This window comes from Sarcophilus harrisii, chromosome 3 (assembly GCF_902635505.1).
Source record: "Sarcophilus harrisii chromosome 3, mSarHar1.11, whole genome shotgun sequence".
Classification (NCBI taxonomy): domain Eukaryota; kingdom Metazoa; phylum Chordata; class Mammalia; order Dasyuromorphia; family Dasyuridae; genus Sarcophilus; species Sarcophilus harrisii.
In genome coordinates, this window is record NC_045428.1 from 219,224,043 (window position 1) to 219,243,370 (window position 19,328).

General features: G+C 34.0%; 2 protein-coding genes across 9 annotated transcripts in view; one reads left to right on the forward strand and one right to left on the reverse strand.

Annotated features, from left to right (window-relative positions):
- PPP2R3B (protein phosphatase 2 regulatory subunit B''beta) overlaps positions 1–15,806 on the forward strand; it is a 103,994-nt gene extending 88,188 nt beyond the window's left edge. For all 4 annotated transcript variants that reach the window (XM_003765613.4, XM_023500381.2, XM_031959072.1 and 1 more), the window contains one exon: positions 14,088–15,806. In XM_003765613.4, the coding sequence (XP_003765661.1) occupies positions 14,088–14,229 (142 nt within the window). In that variant the 3' untranslated portion in view covers positions 14,230–15,806. The remainder of the gene's footprint in view (positions 1–14,087) is intronic.
- LOC100933824 (cohesin subunit SA-2) overlaps positions 14,931–19,328 on the reverse strand; it is a 123,194-nt gene continuing 118,796 nt past the window's right edge. For all 5 annotated transcript variants that reach the window (XM_031959070.1, XM_012546129.2, XM_012546130.3 and 2 more), the window contains one exon: positions 14,931–18,194. In XM_031959070.1, coding sequence (XP_031814930.1) covers positions 18,183–18,194 — 12 coding nt within the window. In that variant the 3' untranslated portion in view covers positions 14,931–18,182. The remainder of the gene's footprint in view (positions 18,195–19,328) is intronic.

Genomic DNA, 19,328 nt, shown 5'->3' on the forward strand with positions numbered 1-19,328 from the left:
TAAAATCATTAGCAATGAAAGGAAATATCTGTGCTACAAGAAGACAGGCAGTAAAACAGTAGTAATAACAAGCTTCATTATCCCTCTCTCAGTTTTGGATATGTGAAACTGAAAAAATTGTTGGAGAAAAGTAAGATTAAAATACTTACAGAATGTTGTAAACGAAATGGCAAATATACACATTAAACTTTTGAAAAAATGAAATGGCAGAAATAATACATCCTTCACAAACCATAATATATAGTATAAATAGGAATTGGTTCTAGGACCATAAACAAAGAAAATACAGATCTAAATGGAGACTTTACAATGAGATCTCAAGTATTACTTAGGTCAAAAAAACAAACCATAGAAACATTTAACAACAATGTAAAAGGAAAGTGATGAAACAACATATTTTTGGATGCAGCTAAAAAGCAGTCCCAAGGAGGAGGTAGGGAGAATTACAGCCTTACAAACATTAATAAAATAGCAAAAGACAATAAGCTTAATATACATTTCTGAAAATGAGAATGCCATCAAACCTGAAATAAGCACAAAAGAGGATATTAAAACTGAGAGGGGAAACAAATTGGAATCAAAAACCCCCATAAAAATAGTAAACTTAAAAGATATTTTTTAAGGACTAATTTAAAAACTAATTTAATTTTAGAGCAAAAAATCAAATGAAATAGCAAATTAGCAAGATGAATAACAAAACATAAAGAAAAATAATCAGCATACAAATTATATGCCAACAAAACTGAGAACATCAAAGAAACAGAGGAATGCCTTAAAAAAATACAAACTTACCCAAACTATCGGACAACTGTTTAAAGATCTTAACCAAATGTCAGAAAAGAAAGTATCTGGCTGTAAAGGAATTACCAAAGAAAAAACTTATCCTAGTAAATTCACAGAAATAGTCCATAACATTCTTAAAAGTACTAATACTTAGGAAGTTCTCAAATACTGAGAAAGAGAACATCCTATCAGAATTCTTTTATGAGACAATTTAGCCCCAATACCTAAACATGGGAAAGATAAAACATGAAAAGAAAATTATAGGCCAGTGCCAATTATAAACATTGACTCAAAAATTTTAAATGACTTGAAAACAGATTATAGCAATTTATCCAAGCAATCATTCATTATGACCAAGTGAGATTTATACCAGGGAAGCAAAGATATTGCAATATTAGGAAAAATTAACATACTAATATTAAAAACCAAAGCATCTGAAACCATATGATCATTTTAATAGAAGTGGAAAATATCACGGCAAAGTACAACATTTGCTTTTTAAATTCTACAAAGTATAGGCTTACATCCATACCTAAGAAAGAACTGATAGTGTTTGAATGCAGATTGAAGCATACTTTTAAATTTGTTTTTCTTTATTTTTCTTGAGGGTTTTTTATCCATTTTTTTTCACAGTATGACTGTGATAGAAATTTTTTGCATGACTACACATATATAACATACTGAATTGCTTTCATTCTTAATGTGAAGTGGAGTGGAGTTAGGAAGGGAAATAATCTGGAACTTAAAGTTTTAAAAACAAATTATTTTATATTTTATATATTTAGTTTATATTTAGCTGGCACCAGCTCTGAAGTCAGGAGGACCTGAGTTCAAATACTCATATCTGAGTATCAAATCAGATACTTAACGCATCCTACCTGTGTGACCCTGGGCAAATCACTTAATCCCAATTGCCTGAGCAAAAAAAAATATAAGCTGGAAAAATAGTAAATAAATTTTTTAAAAAGAAAAATAGATGAATAGAAAAAATATATAATAAACAAAAGCATGAATTAACAAATAAAAATAAAGAAATAGGGAAAGTATAGACTTAGAGGGATGCTTTTAAAATATCATAAGCATCTATCTAAAATCAAAAGTCAGCATTGTATTCAATAGGGTAGGGATACAATAAAACTTTCAAAAAATAAACCCAGAGGAATGAAGGAAGCACGCAACCTTATTACTAAAGATCACTGTGTGTGTGTGTGTGTGTGTGTGTGTGTGTGAAAAAGAAAGAAACAGATCCTCGACCTTTCATAGTTGTGGGTAGGAGATATAATTTTAATCAGACTAGATACTGAGGCAGTTATAAAATAATTTTGGGGGGCAGCTAGGTGGCCCAGAGGATCTAGAGCACCAGCCCTGAAGTCAGGAGGACTTGAGTTCAAATGTGATCTCAGATACTTAACACTTTCTAGCTATGTGACCCTGGGCAAGTCACTTAACCCCAGTTGCCTCAGCAAAAATAAATAATTTTAATTACTTAAAACTGAAAAGCTTCTGCAGACAAAACATACATAGGATAAGAAGGAAAACAATTAATGGAGGAAAAAGTCTTGATACCAGATTTTCCTGATGAAATTTTAGTATTGATGGGAGAAAGGGGAATTATAGTGTTTATATACACTACACACACACACACACACACACACACACACACTATTCATGTATGTATGTATGTGTGTATATATATATATATATATATGATATATAAACAATAAATACATGACAAAAAGCCATTTCCTAGGAGATAAATGATCAGAGGATATGAATGAACACTTCTCTAAGAACTGGAAAATAGTATTCATAACCACATATAAGAAATGCAGTCATTCATTGATAATAAGAGAATTACAAGTCAAAATAGCCCTTGTGTTTCATTTTATACTTTACTTATTAGCTAAAATGAGGGAAAAATTGGCAGTAGTCAATTTGGAGGAGTTGTGAAATGATAGGCACACTAACTTGTAGCTATGAAATGGTACAATCATTTTGGAAAGCAATTTGTAATTATTCAAGCAAAGTAAATAAAATATTTATATCCAGAGATTTCATTATGAGGTTTATGCTCCAAGGAAGCTATTGATAAAAAGAAAGTCCTCATATACTCTAAAATATTTATATAGTAGCGCTTTTGTTGATATAGCTTAGAATTGGAAACAAAGTAGATACTGATTGGAGAATGGCTAAACAAATTGTGATACCTGGGATACCTGTTGGAATGTATTTACTAAGCTGTGAGACACCCAAGAAAAGACAGAAATTACATAGAAAACACAGAAAACTGTATAGTAAATAGAACAATACACACCGAAAGATGAAAAGTAAATATAACAAAATTATTAAGATCAGGAAAAAATCAAATGAAGAAATTTTTTACTCCCCCTTTTCACCCTTTTGGAAAGGTGGGAAGTTCAGTATATTGATCAATTTATTTTTTTTCTCTTAAAAATTACTGTTTATCATATATAATGGGTGACTAGGAGGGGAAAGTGGAGGGACACTTGTAATAATCATATTGACATAAGAGCAATAAAAACTTAAAAAATCATTGTTGGAGAGGAAGAAAATCACTTTAATTGATTTGTTGGAAGTCAGTTGTAGGGAATAGGACAGATTATTAAGAGAAAGTTGGAGGTGGCTTTCTTAGTTTGCCTCAGAAAGGAGATGAAAGTAAATAATGGTAAGGATGGGGGTATAATGAGAAATTTTTAAGGCTAGCGAAGACTTAGGAATTTTTCTTAAGCAGTAAGAAAAGGATACTAGTAGGGAAATTTAAGATAAAGTAAGGATGATAGAGATAATGTGCTAGAGAAAATGAAAAGGAATGGATATGTGAAAGGAAATCATCCTTAAATTAAATAAGGTGGGATCATAAAATGATTAATAATGTGAAGTCAACATCTTAGTGTAGATTCTGTGATATACTAGTTTAATAAGTCAGCTGCATTACATAGATCTTCTGTCTGATGAGCATGTGTTTGTTTCTTTTGACCATATAGTTCATCAAACAGATTATTTTAAGTAATTGAAATTAGAAATGGCTGGAACTAATGGGTGAATCATCATAAAAGTTTCTTCTTACCAATCCAGAATACCAAGGAAATGCTTCTTAGGTAACTCTACTCATCCCCATTTTTCTCCATGTCAGTGATTTTCAGTTTATCCTACCATGAAAGTGTGATTAAAATTGATGTATTAAATTCTAAAGCCTATATCATTTCACTATGCCATGCATCAAAAAAACAATTTAGGCAATTACTATAACCCCTTTTAATCTTAGAAAAATTTCGACCAAAGTATTTATCATTCTGCTGTTTTATGGCTGTGACATTTGCTGTTACTTCATAAATTTGAATAGTGCCTTTTCAGTACTTTTTATTCTCTTAAAATACTGTTTTTACAATTTACTCACACTGCCACGAGGTTACTGTGCTGTAAAAATCATAGACATGTACTTCTGAAAATTCTAGGTCAAAAAATTTTTGTTTTCATTTAGTTCCACCAGAATAACTTTAATAAAATAAAATGACAATTTGTTATTTCTCACTATTCTTTTATCAGCTCACATTGAATTTTAATTTCAGTTTAAGGAGAATCCATTTGGTGGTTTGTCCTTAGCTTTAGGCTATCTCTACAGAATAGAACCTTTGGGCTACTTACTTTTGAACCTTAATCATTAGCAGTTTGAACTAATCAAAGGAAAGACTTATCCTTCCTACCAGAAGAACTCTATCTTCTTTTGTCTGCAGTTGGCAGAAGAGAAAAAAAAAGTTACTGAAGATATTGCCACCCCATATCCTCACAATGAACTTTTTTCATCCATTCAGGAGGAAAATAGTTCTCTATTTATTCTTTTTGACTTTCTACTTTCCTCATCTGTTTAGCTTATTTAATTTATATGTAAACTAATTTCTGAACTGTTGTTCATTAAAGGTAGCCTAAAAGATATAGGACCTATTATCATTCATTCCAGCAGAGAGTGAAAATAAATGTGAAAATATTTGAGCAGAGAGTTGGCCTCATTTGATTTCAGTTCCCCAAACGAAAAATGCCTGCGTAATTATTAATGCTTTTTAATCCAGACAAAGGAAATAAAACACCCAGTTGATTACCTCTGTTGTAGTTTTACCAAGGGAATACCCACAATGGTATAAGTATAATAAATCTTTTCATTGTATGATTTTTTTTAAAGACAATCTTAACTGAGCAAAGTTTGGAGAATGTAATTTCTGAATTTTGTAATTTCTGAATCTTATCTATATGAAGAAAGTGGAAAATTTATCTTTCAAGAATTTATATGATCATGTTTATATTTATTTGTGCACAACTAATAGGTTTTTTTAAGTGAACAAAAAAGTCATTTGCCATAGAATGCTCCTGAGAAGCAAATCTTTAACCTTTAAAAAAATTAACTCTACATATTCTTTTGAGAAAATAGAATATGTATGCAGTTATTATATTATTTTCCAAAAGAAATCTCTCAACATAAGTGAACGAATGTAACCTTTACTAAACACTTAACTGTGGACAAAGCACGATGCCAAATGCTGGGATTACAAAAAGAAAAGTATAACCTTCCTCTCAAGGTGCTTACATTCCAACCTGGAAGATAACACATGAAAGGCTTCAGCTATAAATCAGAAAGGTCCCCTAGTCCTTAAGGTTCAGCAGCAATACAGTTGCTATTTGGTGTCATTTCTATTGTTAAAATTATCAATTTCTGATGTTGAACCAGTTGCTAGCGCCAAGGATTCTGGTGAAAGCAACTTGCTTTTCTGAGTATACCATAAATGTGGCACTAGTACCTGCAGGAGCAATTGCCAAGGTGCATCTCCATTGTGATTTTTTCCCAGAATGATAACTGTGGACACTGGTTAGAATAGAATTCTATTCAAGTAGCAATAGAAGAATTGCTATTTGGAAGTCTCTTGGATAGGAGTCCTGAGCTGTCTGTTACTGGCTGAGAGGAGACATGATGCCTCTCTTTCCCTGTGCCCTGCTGCTTTGCTAGGCAGGATTGTCTGCCCAGTATCAGTTCGTGGACAGAGATGGCCTCTTCACCGAAGTTGCTTCCTCAGATGACAGCAGTGAGGGCTAGGAGAACTGGTGGTGTAGGAAGCAGTCTCACTCTGCGTGATGGTGGCAGTGGGTAATCATACTGCTGTGGTGTTTAAGTAACATGGGTTTTCTCTGTAGTATCTCCCTTCAACGATGGCAGTGAGAGTTAGTTGGTAACTAGGTTTCAGGATTTATGGAACTCAGTGGAATATTGTAAAGTCCAGGCTAGCTCTATGTAGGACCTCGGGATTAGTCCGAGTCCATGGTCATAGTGGAGGAGTGAAGGAGGCAGAAGGGCCATGTGACTGGTCAAAGATGGAGTCTGGAATCTGGCATCTTCCCTTGTGTCTGTGGCTGAGAGAGTTTTGAGTCTGAGGCTCCCTTACTCAAGTAGGATTACATCACTACCTCACACTGAACATGCACAACTGTAGAACATTACATCATCATATTACTCTAAGTATATGCCAACTAGATTGATTACATCATTACATTATATTATGTGCTTAGAAAACCATTAGCTCACGTTGAGTAGGTACTTAACTATAAACACCCTGCTATCCTAGATTTAAATACACCTTTTCAAAGTTCCTGCTCTCTACATAATATTTATTAATAGTGTACCAGTTTGCCTTTTCAGAAGAGAGATTAGATGTATTCAGTATAACATCAAACTGATCTGAGATATTAAATGAAGACACAGCTGCAGTCATCTATTGAAATATAGGGTTAAAAGGCAAATCAGAATGATTTGGCTGCCTTCAGTCATTCCTTTATTAACATTTTTTAAGCACCTGGTGATGTGCCAGGCACTGTGCTAAGCACTGGGGATTTCTACCCTCAAGAAGTTCACAGTCTAATATTTGAGGCAACAAACATACAAACAAGCTTTATCCTCAGGAAAAATAAGAGGGGATGTTTTATGTAAGGTTGGGAAAGGCTTCCTGATAAAAGAAAGGAATTTAGTTAGGACTTAAAGGAAACGAAGGAAGCCATTATCTAATGAGGTGGGAGAACATTCTAGGTATGGGGGACAAAGAAAAAGCCCAAAGCTAAGAGAGAGTGTTGTTCATGGAACAGGAGCATCCAGGAGACCAATGTCTGTAGATCAAAGAGTAAATGGCACCATAGTTAGGAAGGGATGAGGGGACTAGGTTATAAAGGGCTTTAACATCAAAAGGGATTTTCTACTTGGTCCTGGAGACAATAAAGAGACACTGAAACTTGGTGTGGTTGTTGGGAGTGTTGTAAGGAGGTGTAACATGATCAGACTTCCTCTTTGGGAAAATCACTTTGATGGCTGAATGGAGGCTGGATTGGAGTAGGTAAAAACATTCCAGCAAGTTCAGGTCAGGGTGCTGACAGTGTCAGAGAGAAGGGGCCCTGTTAGAGAGATGCTGCCAAGGTCAAATTGACAGACCTGTGCAAAAGACTGGAGGTGAAGAGTGAGAAATGGTGAGGAATCCAGTAGGACTCCTAGGTTGTGAGCCTGAGGGACTGGGAGGATGGTAATGCTTTCCACAGTGATAGGGAATGGGGACAAGAGAGGGAGCTGTGCTTTAGAGAGATAATGAGTTCAGTTTTGGACATCCAGTTCAAGATGTCTGAAAGGCAGTTGGGATGCAGTATCCAAAGTCAGCACACTGGGACAGTATAAGTAGATTTGAGAATCATCAGTATAGAGATGGTAATGAAATCTGTAGAAGCTGATGTGACTATGAAATGAAGGACTAGAGAGAGAGAAGAGGGCCCCAAGACAAGAACCTTGGGGGACATCTATGATTAGAGGGTGGGATTGGAAGAGAATTCCAACAAAGGAAATGCAGAAAAATCAGTCAAATAATATTAGCATATCAGGAGAAGAGAAGAGCTTAATCGGCAGTATCAAAGTGTTGGGGAGAAAATGCCAATGGATTTGGCAATTAAGCTATTACTGATAAATTTAGAGAAAGCAGTTTCTGTGGGATAATGTCAGAAGCCAGATTATATAAGGGTTTAATAAAGAATGAGAGGAAAGAAAGTGGAGGCTCCTGTTGTAGGTTGCCTTCACCTTGGCTGTACTGTGCCTAGCTGCCAACTTTGTATGTTCAACTCTAATAATTAACTTTAATTTAATATTTAATCACTGAGTATTTGTTATACACCTGCCATATACAAGATACAGAGATAAGCACTAGAAGCACCAAGACAGAAATGAAATATTCCTTACTTCAAAAATCTTTATATTATTTTAAAAATCATGCTTTTTTACATTGTAATTACATATTTTTTAATTTGGAAACTTATCTTAGAGCATATTAGAGAAAAATTTCTACATATCTTTACTTCATTCCACTGTCATAAGTTGGAAGTATTCTCTGAATGTTGCTGTTAATCTTCCTTTTGTTATTTTCAGAATAAGTTCTGAACAAGTTTCCATTAACACTTTTTTTTTTCTAATTCTTTAATGGCAGCAAAGATGAAAAGACTAAATTGTAGTCATAACTTTAAATACTCTTAAAAAGTATTTTACTTAGCTGAAACACATCTGCCTAGGCAGTGTCTGTAGTTTAAAAAAAAAAAGGCAGCAGCATTTTTTAACCCTGCATATTCAGTACTGTGAATTAAATCCCTTTGGGATATAATTGAATAACATTGCTGATAACTGACATTTTATTTTTAGACTATAAAACACAGCCAAATTCCTATGGACAAAGTTTTATGATTGTCATGAGAACATTCTTCCTGATACTTTGGTGCTAGATGACCTTTTCAACTGTCCTACTAAAAATTGCTTTTACCTGCCTTCATCAGGGTGACCTTTGCAAAAAAAAAAAAATGCTTTTGATTGATAAACGAAGACTTAATAAATGTGTTCTTATGTGGACAAGGGTTTATTCTGATCATCTATGCATCCTTTGACATATACATATTACTTTATAAACTTTTATCTCCAGTGCCTCCCACAATTCCTATTTGGCACATGTAAATGTTTTAATTAATGCTTATTGAAAACATTTTTTCCCAGTGGACCTCTGATTTACTAGCTGCTCTGAAACTTAAAGAGTTGTCTGGGGCACTAAAAGCTTAAACTATTTACCTAGGTCATTGACAGCCACTATATGTGAGAAGTGGAAGTTAAACTCGTTCTCTACCATGCTGCATCATATATGTCACATGTATACATTATACATTCCCCTTGTTCCCCAATGTTGGCTTGCACAAAAGCCAAGTATAGCCTGTAACTATACCATTAGAAAGAAAATGACAACTAAGTGAAGAAAAACCACACAATGATAAATTGAAAAGGAACATTTTTAATGGAAATTTTTTTTTAAATGTTCCTACTAAAAATGCCTTTTATAAGCTAATATGTATAATTATTTTCAATAAATAATTGTGCCTTTCAAAAAGATCTCATTTTAGGATCTATATTTGAACAGTACATCTTTATCTAAAATAGCAAATAATCACATTACAAGTCGTCTATTTCATAATCAAATTATATATGTACTAAGTCTAATCCTGATAATTTATTTAAAAAAAAAACTGACAATGAAATATAGGAGTGCTTGAAAAACTGTAAACTATGTTTTAAGTTCTCTATATAAGTACAGTTAACAACCAAATAAACTTTCTAGAGAAACAACTAAAATATGTTTATCACTTAAAAAAAAAAAGTGAAATTTGTGTTCAGGATTTTTGTCTTGTTGTGTGTGATATTTTTTCAGAAGTGGTTTGGAGAATAGGATGATAGATCTTGCTATCACTATCTTTAGGAGAGGTCTGAGGCATCTAGGAGGCATAGTAGAAAAAATGCTGGGCCTAAAGTCAGAAAGACCTAAATTAATTCAACCTCTGGCACTTACTGTCTTTGGGCAAGTCACATAATCTCTGCCTTGATTTTATCATCTTTAAAATAGTAATGATAGCACCTACCTTCCAGGGTTGTTAGAGGATCAAATGAAATAGTTGTAAAGAGGATGGCACAGTGCGCGGCACATAGTAAGTGCTTAGTAAATGCTTATTTTCCCCTGAATCTCCAAAGAAATAAATGAATCATGATTAGAAGGTCATTAAAGAGAAATATAGCTAAGGTATATAGAACAGTGTGAAGAAAGTTTGAAGCTGGAAATTAAAGAACTGCATAAATAATAGCAATTGCTAGCTTTTATATGGCACTTATTAAAACATCTCATTTGATAAAGAAACTTGATAAACTCAGGAAGACATTTCAATTATTTGCACAGGGTCACATAGCTAGTCAAAGCGTCTGAAGAAGGCTTTGAACTCGGGCCTACCTGACTCTTAAGTCTGTACCTCCTTGCTGCCTACTAGGATATAAAGACAGTGAGCAGAGTGATAGAATTTTAAGAGAGGGGAAAGAAGTAAAATCCAACTGAATCTGATTATAGGAGTCTTAAAACTGTAGAAACTCAGCATCCTCTTTGTATAGTCATTTAGACCTGGTGGGCTTTTTGGTAAACATAAAACTCTATTTGGCCTAAGAGTAGAACCTGTTCTGCCAAGGACCCTTAGAACTAGGATTATCCAGGGCATCTAGGTCACATCTTCTAGGTAGATCTCAACTGGTAACTTGGTTATTGAAGAAATACTACTTTTGTACTCTTGACAAATGAATGACATTATTTATGACTCAGGCTGCTAAATCAGAAGTAAATGCAAATACTTAACAAATAGCTTCATGCTATAAAGTTAACAAATATATAACAGGAGGGATAGATATAGGAAAAGAAATTTTATTTTTCTTGGGCTAATGGGTCCCCCTAACATTTCTTCTAGATTATAGGGCATAAGAAAATTTTATCACAGACATAATATTTTTTAATCACTGTTCAAAATTATGGCAAAAATATGAAAAATAAGCACATTTGGGGTTTGCAAGAGATGTCATGTTTTCAAAGTTAACATTGTTTCAAAGACAGACTTGCCAAAAGAGCATTCACTTACTATATATACAAATGCTAGAGAACAGAAAGACTCTATGTACCACCTTAGAACAATTTAGCACAAAAACTTATGGAAATTATGCCTCTTAGTAAAAGTGTTGTTTCCCAACATGATTATTTTTCCAAGTACTTGTTCTGTCATTCAAATATGGTATGATGAGCTCTGTTCCTGAACCCCTGTCTTCACTAATTTTCTCCATTAGTATGCAGAGTATGAGTTTTCACATTCCCTGCCAAGGCTAACCCCCTCCAATAGTGTCCCAATTTCTCAATTTTTGCCTTGCCTCATTGCTCTTACTCTAGATCCTCTGCCAAAAAATTTGCTTAGGGCTCTTAATAATTTTTTAACAGTCAACAGTCAAAGAAAAAAAAAAACAAAAACCACAAACCTTTTCTAAACTGTGAAATGTTCACAAGCTATCATCCAACCCTAAATCTAAATTTTTAGGAAAAAGTTCCTTCAGTGGATCCACTCTATCATAAATTTTTCAAGCCTCTTCAGCCCTTCTGTCTCCAAGATTACCTATCAATGCCTTTTCCTACTTTGTGTACTTGGGTACTATCTTTTACATTTCACATTATGGACCATCTCCCTCCTCCTCAATGTGCTCTCTGCTCCCTCACCATACTCTTGTTTCCAAGACAAGATTCCCTAACTAGTCTTTTCTTTTTTCATTTCTTCCTATCCCAAAATCAGAGTTGGTAGGTTGCCTCGCTTAACAAAAGCTTTTTTCCCCTTTTTCATTAATAAGTAGTCCTACAACTTGAGTATATCTGGTGAGGGAATCATAGAATTATAGACTTACTTAGAGCTGAAAAGGTACTTTGAAGTTGTCTAGTCTAATACCCTCATTTTACAGAGGAGGAAAGCTGTGTCTTGCCTAGAGTCACATAGACAGGAAGTGAAAGAACCCAGGACCTCTGAAGACCTCTTCATCCTAAGGAAAGCCTGTTCCACTCTTGGATTTGACCTTCCAATAAGCCTAAATCTCTGAAACCTCCCTCTTTACTCCCACTTCTGCTTTCTAGGGTTCACTCAAGTTCAGATTCTGCCACATGATACACATTCATGACTTCCCATCACTGACTGAAATTCCATCCTTGCCATCAAATGCAGCAAGTTCTGCTTTGAATCTATCCCTTCTCTGAACCCTCTCATTTCTGTTCCTGCTAGAGGCTAACACACAAAGCCTCTGGATAGGGCTGGTTTTCTCTTCCTGAGCATTGAGTCCCCACCACAAGAGAAACAAGATTGTTGGTGGCAAAAGAAACAGGATTGGAATTCAGGTCTTCCATTTCAAATGACTACCTTTGGAGTAGGTAGTCTCCTCTGGCAGTAGTCTGCCTCTCTGACAGACACTACTGACTTCCAATGAACATTTCTGTGGAGTTAATGCCATTCTTCTGGTTCTTGTTCTCTTTTCCTGATTTCATCACCCACATTTTACCCCCCCCACACACACACCTTAGTAGGGCTGCTCCCCAGGGCTCTCTTTGGGACCTCTCTTCTCTATAGTGATAACTTTATCACCTTCAATAAGTTTATCTCTGTGCATATAATTTATAGATCTGTATGTGCCTCCAACCTCTCCCTGAGCCCAAGTCTTGCATCATTAATTGTCTGTTGATCATTCCAGAGACGGGTCAAATTCAGCGAATCCTAAACATAATTCATCATTATTCCCAGACCCATCCTTCTTCTAAACCAAATATAACAGCTTTAAAACTGTTGAATTTACTATATTAAAAAAAAAAAAAAAAAAGCTGCTGTACATGTCATGGGTTCATATGCAATCTTTTTTTTTCTTTATATATGAAAATGTTTACTTTCTTGGAATTTGTTAAGTCCAGAATAACAAAAACTTGCCCATTTCATTAAAAGTCACTGTGATTCTTCCGGTCTCCCAAGTTGATAAGCTCAATGTTAAACTCAATTCTTTGTTCTTCCACCTCCTTCATAATAAATTCCTATATATCTTGCCATTTTTACCTCCACAATATCACTCATCCCACTCCTCCACTTAGTTCGGGTCTTCATCTCTTAGATTATTACGGTTGCCCAATTGGTCTCACTCAGGCATTTGTCACCACTCCAGTTTATTTTCCGCTATTGTCCGTTATCTTTCGTAAGCACAGATTTATGTAACTACTGTGTTCAATCTCTGGATGGTTCTGTTGCTTCTAAGATAGGATGTAAATTCCTGTTTAACTTTTAAAGCCAATCACTTTCCAGTCTTTATATGTGACTTCACTTCTCAAATCTGTAATTTGTTTGCCAAACCAATCTTTCTATGTAAACAGGATGTCCTACCTATTGTTTCCACACCTTTATCAATTACTACCCAAGCCTGGAATATCCTTTCTCTTCACTTCTACCCCATAGAATCTCTTCATCCAATACAATTCTGCCACTGCCTTCTATTATAGAAAGCCTTTCTTAACTCCTCCCCCTCCAAACTATTATAGCCACCTTCCTCAAACTACCCTCAATTTACCACTTGTATTTAACACCCTATTATATACAGAAAATACTGAAAGCCTTAATGTGGTTTTTAATCTTGAGTTTTAAGAGTTTAAAACTATACTAAGACTTTAGGGACTTCCTGTATGCTTATATATACTTAACTCCTCTTTTAGAATGTAAGTTCCTTGAGGTAGGGATTGTTTTATTCATTGTCTTTGTGTCTGCAGTGCCCAGCTGGGCACTAGTAGACCCTTAATATTTGTTGTTTGGTTTTTCTCCAACTAGTTAGATGATCCATTTATCATTTATTAAATTTAAACTTGTTAAAATTTTAACTTTTGAATTCACAATACAGATTTAATTTTCATTCTACACATAGACATAATAAAATAGAATTAGTTGCTTAAATTTTCTCTAAATTGATTTTTTAGCAGAAGTATCCAACTTTTCAAAACTATATAAATAGCACCTTAAGGTCTACAAAACACTTTGAAAATATCTTAATTCTCACAATCCTGTGAGGTAGGTGCTGTTATCCCCATTTTATATGTTAGGAAACCAAGGCACAGACAGGTTAAGTGATTTGTCCAGGGTGACAGCTAATAAATATAAGGCCAGATTAGACCTCAGGGCTTCCTGCTGCTAAGTTCCAGCACTATTCACTGTACCACCAACTTCCTGTTTTTAAAATTATTAAAAAAAAAAGAGAGAGAAACTAATCTAGCTTAAAATACATATAAAAATTATTATCAGGAATGAGGTAGGTGTTTGGTTTTGAATGTCTTATCTAATTTATCTGCCTTCACCATAGCCTTTTCTCCTTTCAGTTATGAAGCAGAACTGAGTCCTATAGATCAGAAGGCCAGTGCATTAAAGTTTCAATTGGACAAAAGACCTTTCTTTGAAATGCCTTCACCTCTGGGTGATGTAAATTTGGATGAGTATGAAGATGATGTGGAGATATTATGATTATGATCCAACATAGAAAGACTGCAGCAGGTCTGCTACACCAGAAATGATCAGTGGCTTTGTTTCCAGTCATAGTTTTTTGTGGTACAAATTATTTAAAACCTTTTAATTAAGTGCATTTTTATGGAATGATAATTTTGTATTTATCCAATATTCAAGCTTGTAAAATAGATAATTTATTTTTAGATGGTGCATATCTCCTTAATTGGAATAATTTTGTGTTCTCTAAAGCCTCTGCTATCTTGAGTATGCACATTCTTTCCAGTTAATAACATAATATACTGATACCCTGGAGCTGTAAAAGCTGTGAAAAACTACCCACGTCCAGGAGTAAGAGGCTCCTTTTATTCAGATCTCTAGTGTTTTTGCTCTTAAAAGAGGGAAAAATAAATAACATCTTTCTGTAACTTTATACACCTGGCAAAAAGAAAAAAGTATGATGATGGTTTTATTTTTAAAAGCTGTCAATTGACATACTTTAATTTGAAATCTAAGCATTCTGGCACACACAGGAAAAATTTTTTTTAAGTTTTTTAAAAACTGGTTTTCTCTTGTTTAAATGCAGTTCCTTAAAATCAGGTTTACCTTATTGATGTATATCATAAAAGAAGTACTCCTTAACATTTGAAGTTGGTTAGTATTTATACTTGATATTCTGGCTGGATATTTTTGCTCTCTAGAGAAGGGTTTTTTCCCTTGGCTTTTTAAAAAACACATTAATGTTACTTGATCTGTGATGTGCACTAATATATTGTGGGCATTTAAGGCTTCTATTTCTTCCTCTTTGAAAGGTTAGTTATTGACACATTCCATAAATATATAAACAAAAGTGTCACAGCAGCTTGAATTTCTGCCACCTCACCTGCCTATCTTTATGGCAAGAGAGTGTGTAAAGGATGAGAAATACTTGTTTCAGTTTCATATATCATAAGGTTGTAGTGCCTTGAAATGTACATAACAGTACGCAAAGAATTTGGGTATAGAACGCCTTCAGCAAGTTTATTTGAACGTTTTCATGTAAAATGTACAAAAAAGATGTAAAGTTATTTTTGTTTGCTGTGTAGATCAGTTTAAAAATGTTTAAAAATCATGTTTGTATTTTCAAATAAAGCATTTAAAGATTTTCATCCATGTATCCACTTGTTGTAATATTACCACAGGTATGCCTACATGCAGCAAAGTATTTTACTGTTTCTGGACACATCTCATAGCTTTACATGGAAATATTAACACTGGGTAGAGTTTGACACAATTTTGGGGGAAAACATCTTGGCACCGAAACCAGAATCCTTCATTTTAATTTCCTATGGAAAACTTTAGATGTTAAACTACAAGATGGTTACCAGTTTTTGTTACGTCTCTGATGATCCTATATGTAACAAACCAACCAAATCAAGTACATAAGGAAAGCATTTACTCTACCACTAACCTCTGGGTTGTACTGACTTTAGGAGCAAAGAGTTGACAAATGAAGATAGCCAAGTAGTAAATGCATGTTAAAGCAACAGAAATATAGTCTTTGCAACCATTAGCTGACAATATTCTAAACTACTTTCAAGCTTTCACCACATATTCTCTCACACCTCAAAAATATCGCCTTTCTCTGAATTTGGTTAAATTTTAAAGCCTCCTCAATATTCCTTTGCAACTATGCAGACTTAGAAGACCAGTCTGAGGATAATTCTATGTCATCCTTTTTTGCTGACTGACTTTTTTTATTTCAAATATCATGTAGGAATTTTAGAATAGGGCCTAATGTTAAAGCCATTTATTTTCCTTAATTATCTCACAGAATACTTGAAACAAATTTAAAAAAAAAAGTGTATACTTCTCCACATTAACACATATTGTAACTTCAGATAATAATACTATTTACTTGTTCATTAAAAGAACATTTACCAAGGATAAACTTCATTTTGGAACACACCATTATGAATTATTTTCCTGTACTGTTGGCAAGAACCTTAATAGTAACCATAAATTGACAAGAAAAGTAACTATGCCACATGGCAACTGTTCAAAAAATCCATCCAGATCAAACCAATCCACTTATGTTCCTATATGCAAAAGAATAATTCTTGCTTGCTCATCCAACAAAGAAGAGAGGGAAACACTTTCTTTGATCAGAAATATCAAATAACTATATCTTCTAAATTTATTCTCCCTCTGTATCTTCTAAATTTATTCTCCCTATAGTTAAGGCAATGAGTCATATGGTCACTAATCCAGCAGCTGTCTTGTTGCTTTAAATATTACACGTGCGCCATGCGCAGACACACACATACACACTCTTTTTAAAGGGGAGAGAGGGATAGGAACACAATACTTTGGCACAATAAACTAAAAAGATAAGGAGGACTACAAATGCAGAACACTGTTGTCACACTAACAAAATATATATAAACTATTTCATTTGTGTATAAGCTGCTTCCTCACAATTTCTGGGAGTCATATTACAAGAATATGAAATGGAGTCCAATATCTGGAAATATGCATGGAAGACCTTAATACAACAAGCTGTCATTCATATTTAAGTTCTTCCAATGTGACAGGAGGACCTTTAAAGAACACATTACCCTGACCTCCCTAGTTTTCCTACCCTTACTTCCAGAATCCATTATCATCTTATATAAATAATACTCCCTATACTGTTGTAAATGGCAACCCTTAATAAATGATCTTTCTAAGTTACTGTGGCTGAAATAATTTAAGTGGGCCTATATCTTAATTATGAACTCTTCTGACCTTAGCTAGATTGGTCCTTGGATGACTTACATGTAGTTCATTAAACATATACTCAAAAAGTCAAATCAAGATAACTTAAGTGTTTCTTCCCCCCACCCCCACTGGTCTGTTATAAGCACCTAGTGTATAATAGGCACTTGATAAATATTTTATGATGATTATAAAACTTAATCACCAGAAGATCACAAAAACATGTCTATCATCACCAATAAGAACTGTGGTTTGTTTTGAAAAACAAAGTACAGAGGCAGTCATGTCTTGCTTTTCCATCAAATAAAGGGGGAAAATGTAAATGAAACATTGTTTGACCTCAGAGTTCACAAGTAAAATGTGAAGAAAAAAAAAAGCAAACAGACAAACCCTGCCCTGGATACTTCCTGAAGAAATCCTTCCAGCTGAAATTTCAGACATGAGTCAGAGTTCTCTCTCACCTAAAATACTTCATTCTTCTTTGTGTGCATGCTGTATAACATGGGGGTAAAATATAAACTCCTTGAGTGCAGCATTGCTTTCATTTTTATCTGCTTTAAGTTATTTATACAAAGGTAACAAATAAAAATTGAATTGAAACCACCATAAGTTTTCCTATACACAATGGTAAGAAGGCAAGTTTCTGGTTTTGTTTTCCTTCAAAAATAGTTAATCTAATATTTATTAATTTAAAGAATGAAAAGAGGAGACGGAAATAGATAATCTTTCCTTTAGGTTGTCATTTCTAAATTCCACCTATTGAATGAAATTTAATAATAGTAACCAATACCTTATTGTTAAAAAGGGGAACTTTGCTTAATAAATGTGATTTCTGAATAACATTCTTAATATATAACCAATATCTTCTGTATTTGTTATAAATACCCATAAAAACAGTAACACTATTCCATTTATCACCCATGGTACTGTTCTGTCAAGATGTCATTTCAACTTATGTTTTCACTGAAAAAATAAACTTTAGGCACATTTTATGCCTGTACATAAAATAAGCCAAGGTAGGTGAAAGGCTACCTTGGAGTAAATTCAGAGGGAATTTACTTTTCTTTGGACCTGAAACTTTTAAAAGCCCAAAGAGCACAATGGTCCAGGATCCAGGGACAGTCCCACTTCATAAAGTTGCTGTTTCCATTTGTACACATGAAAATCTGAAAAAATCAAAATGTTTTGGTTGTTGCCCAAAAAAGAGCAGTTTTTGATCTTCACCATTTCCAGCTTTTTCACAAGTTTCCCTACAAAAAAAAAAAGATAAAATTAAGATAAAGTAAACAGTCAAATTAAAGTCTTTACAAAATGAAAATAAACCTCATTTTATTGTGGTCTATGGTGCAAGATCAGGTTACAGGTGACCTCACTACATTAAAAGGTCCCAGTATTTAAAGGAACTAATTAACTTTGCTTAGAACCCAGGATGGACCTATATCATACCAACTTTGAACCTAATGAAGTATAATATTACAATGTAATCTCATCTTAGACAACTGTATATATGAATGTTTATATATGCTAAAATTATTAGTAAGTTTATTTTTTTAATTAGTAAGATTATTAATTAATAATGCCATTAGCAATATTATTTTTTATCACCAGCGAAACCCTGTCGGTTTCTGACAACATAACTAAAGAAGTTAAAAAAAAAAATCTAACTTAAGGAACCTCCTAGATGATGACAGAAATAACTTGCATTATTATGCTATACTTCAGAAACTACCTTTCTGAATGCTGATGTCAGGATTTGTCAGCATATGTACCCTCAGACTTACATGGATCTCTGGTATCAGTGGTATAGATACTTCCCCTTTTGATACAAATCCATATATACCCGCTCATCTTGTGCTCATGCTTTTGTCTATGTGCTCTTATATTTTTATTGTGTGTAGGGGGGAAGGAGAGGGAAATTCTTTGCATTTTCCAGATACTGTGAAGATGCCAGCAGAACACAGTCATATGGCTCTTGCCATGTCTCTAGCAGCTATATGTTTTTTTTCAAATATAAATTTTTTGATGACATCCTTCACTAGTTTTTATATACAACAGCCTATTCACATCTACCATAAGCCTCTTCACTGTCTCCTGGGTAATACTCATTTTAATTCTTCATAAAATAATTTTTCTCCACTCCCACTCAAACAAAATACGGCATAACAAAACTGTTAAAATGTTTAACATATGTTTCTAGGAGAAGTCTGAGATCATTAAAAGAATTTTGAAATTTCCTTAATGAACACAATCCATCCTGACATGGTTCAAGACACATCCTGATGAACAAGATCATGACATCTGGTTCAACAAAGATAATAGGAATACCTGTAGGATCTCAATGTAGGACAAGGGATTTTCACTTTTTTTCTATCAACTACATTAGC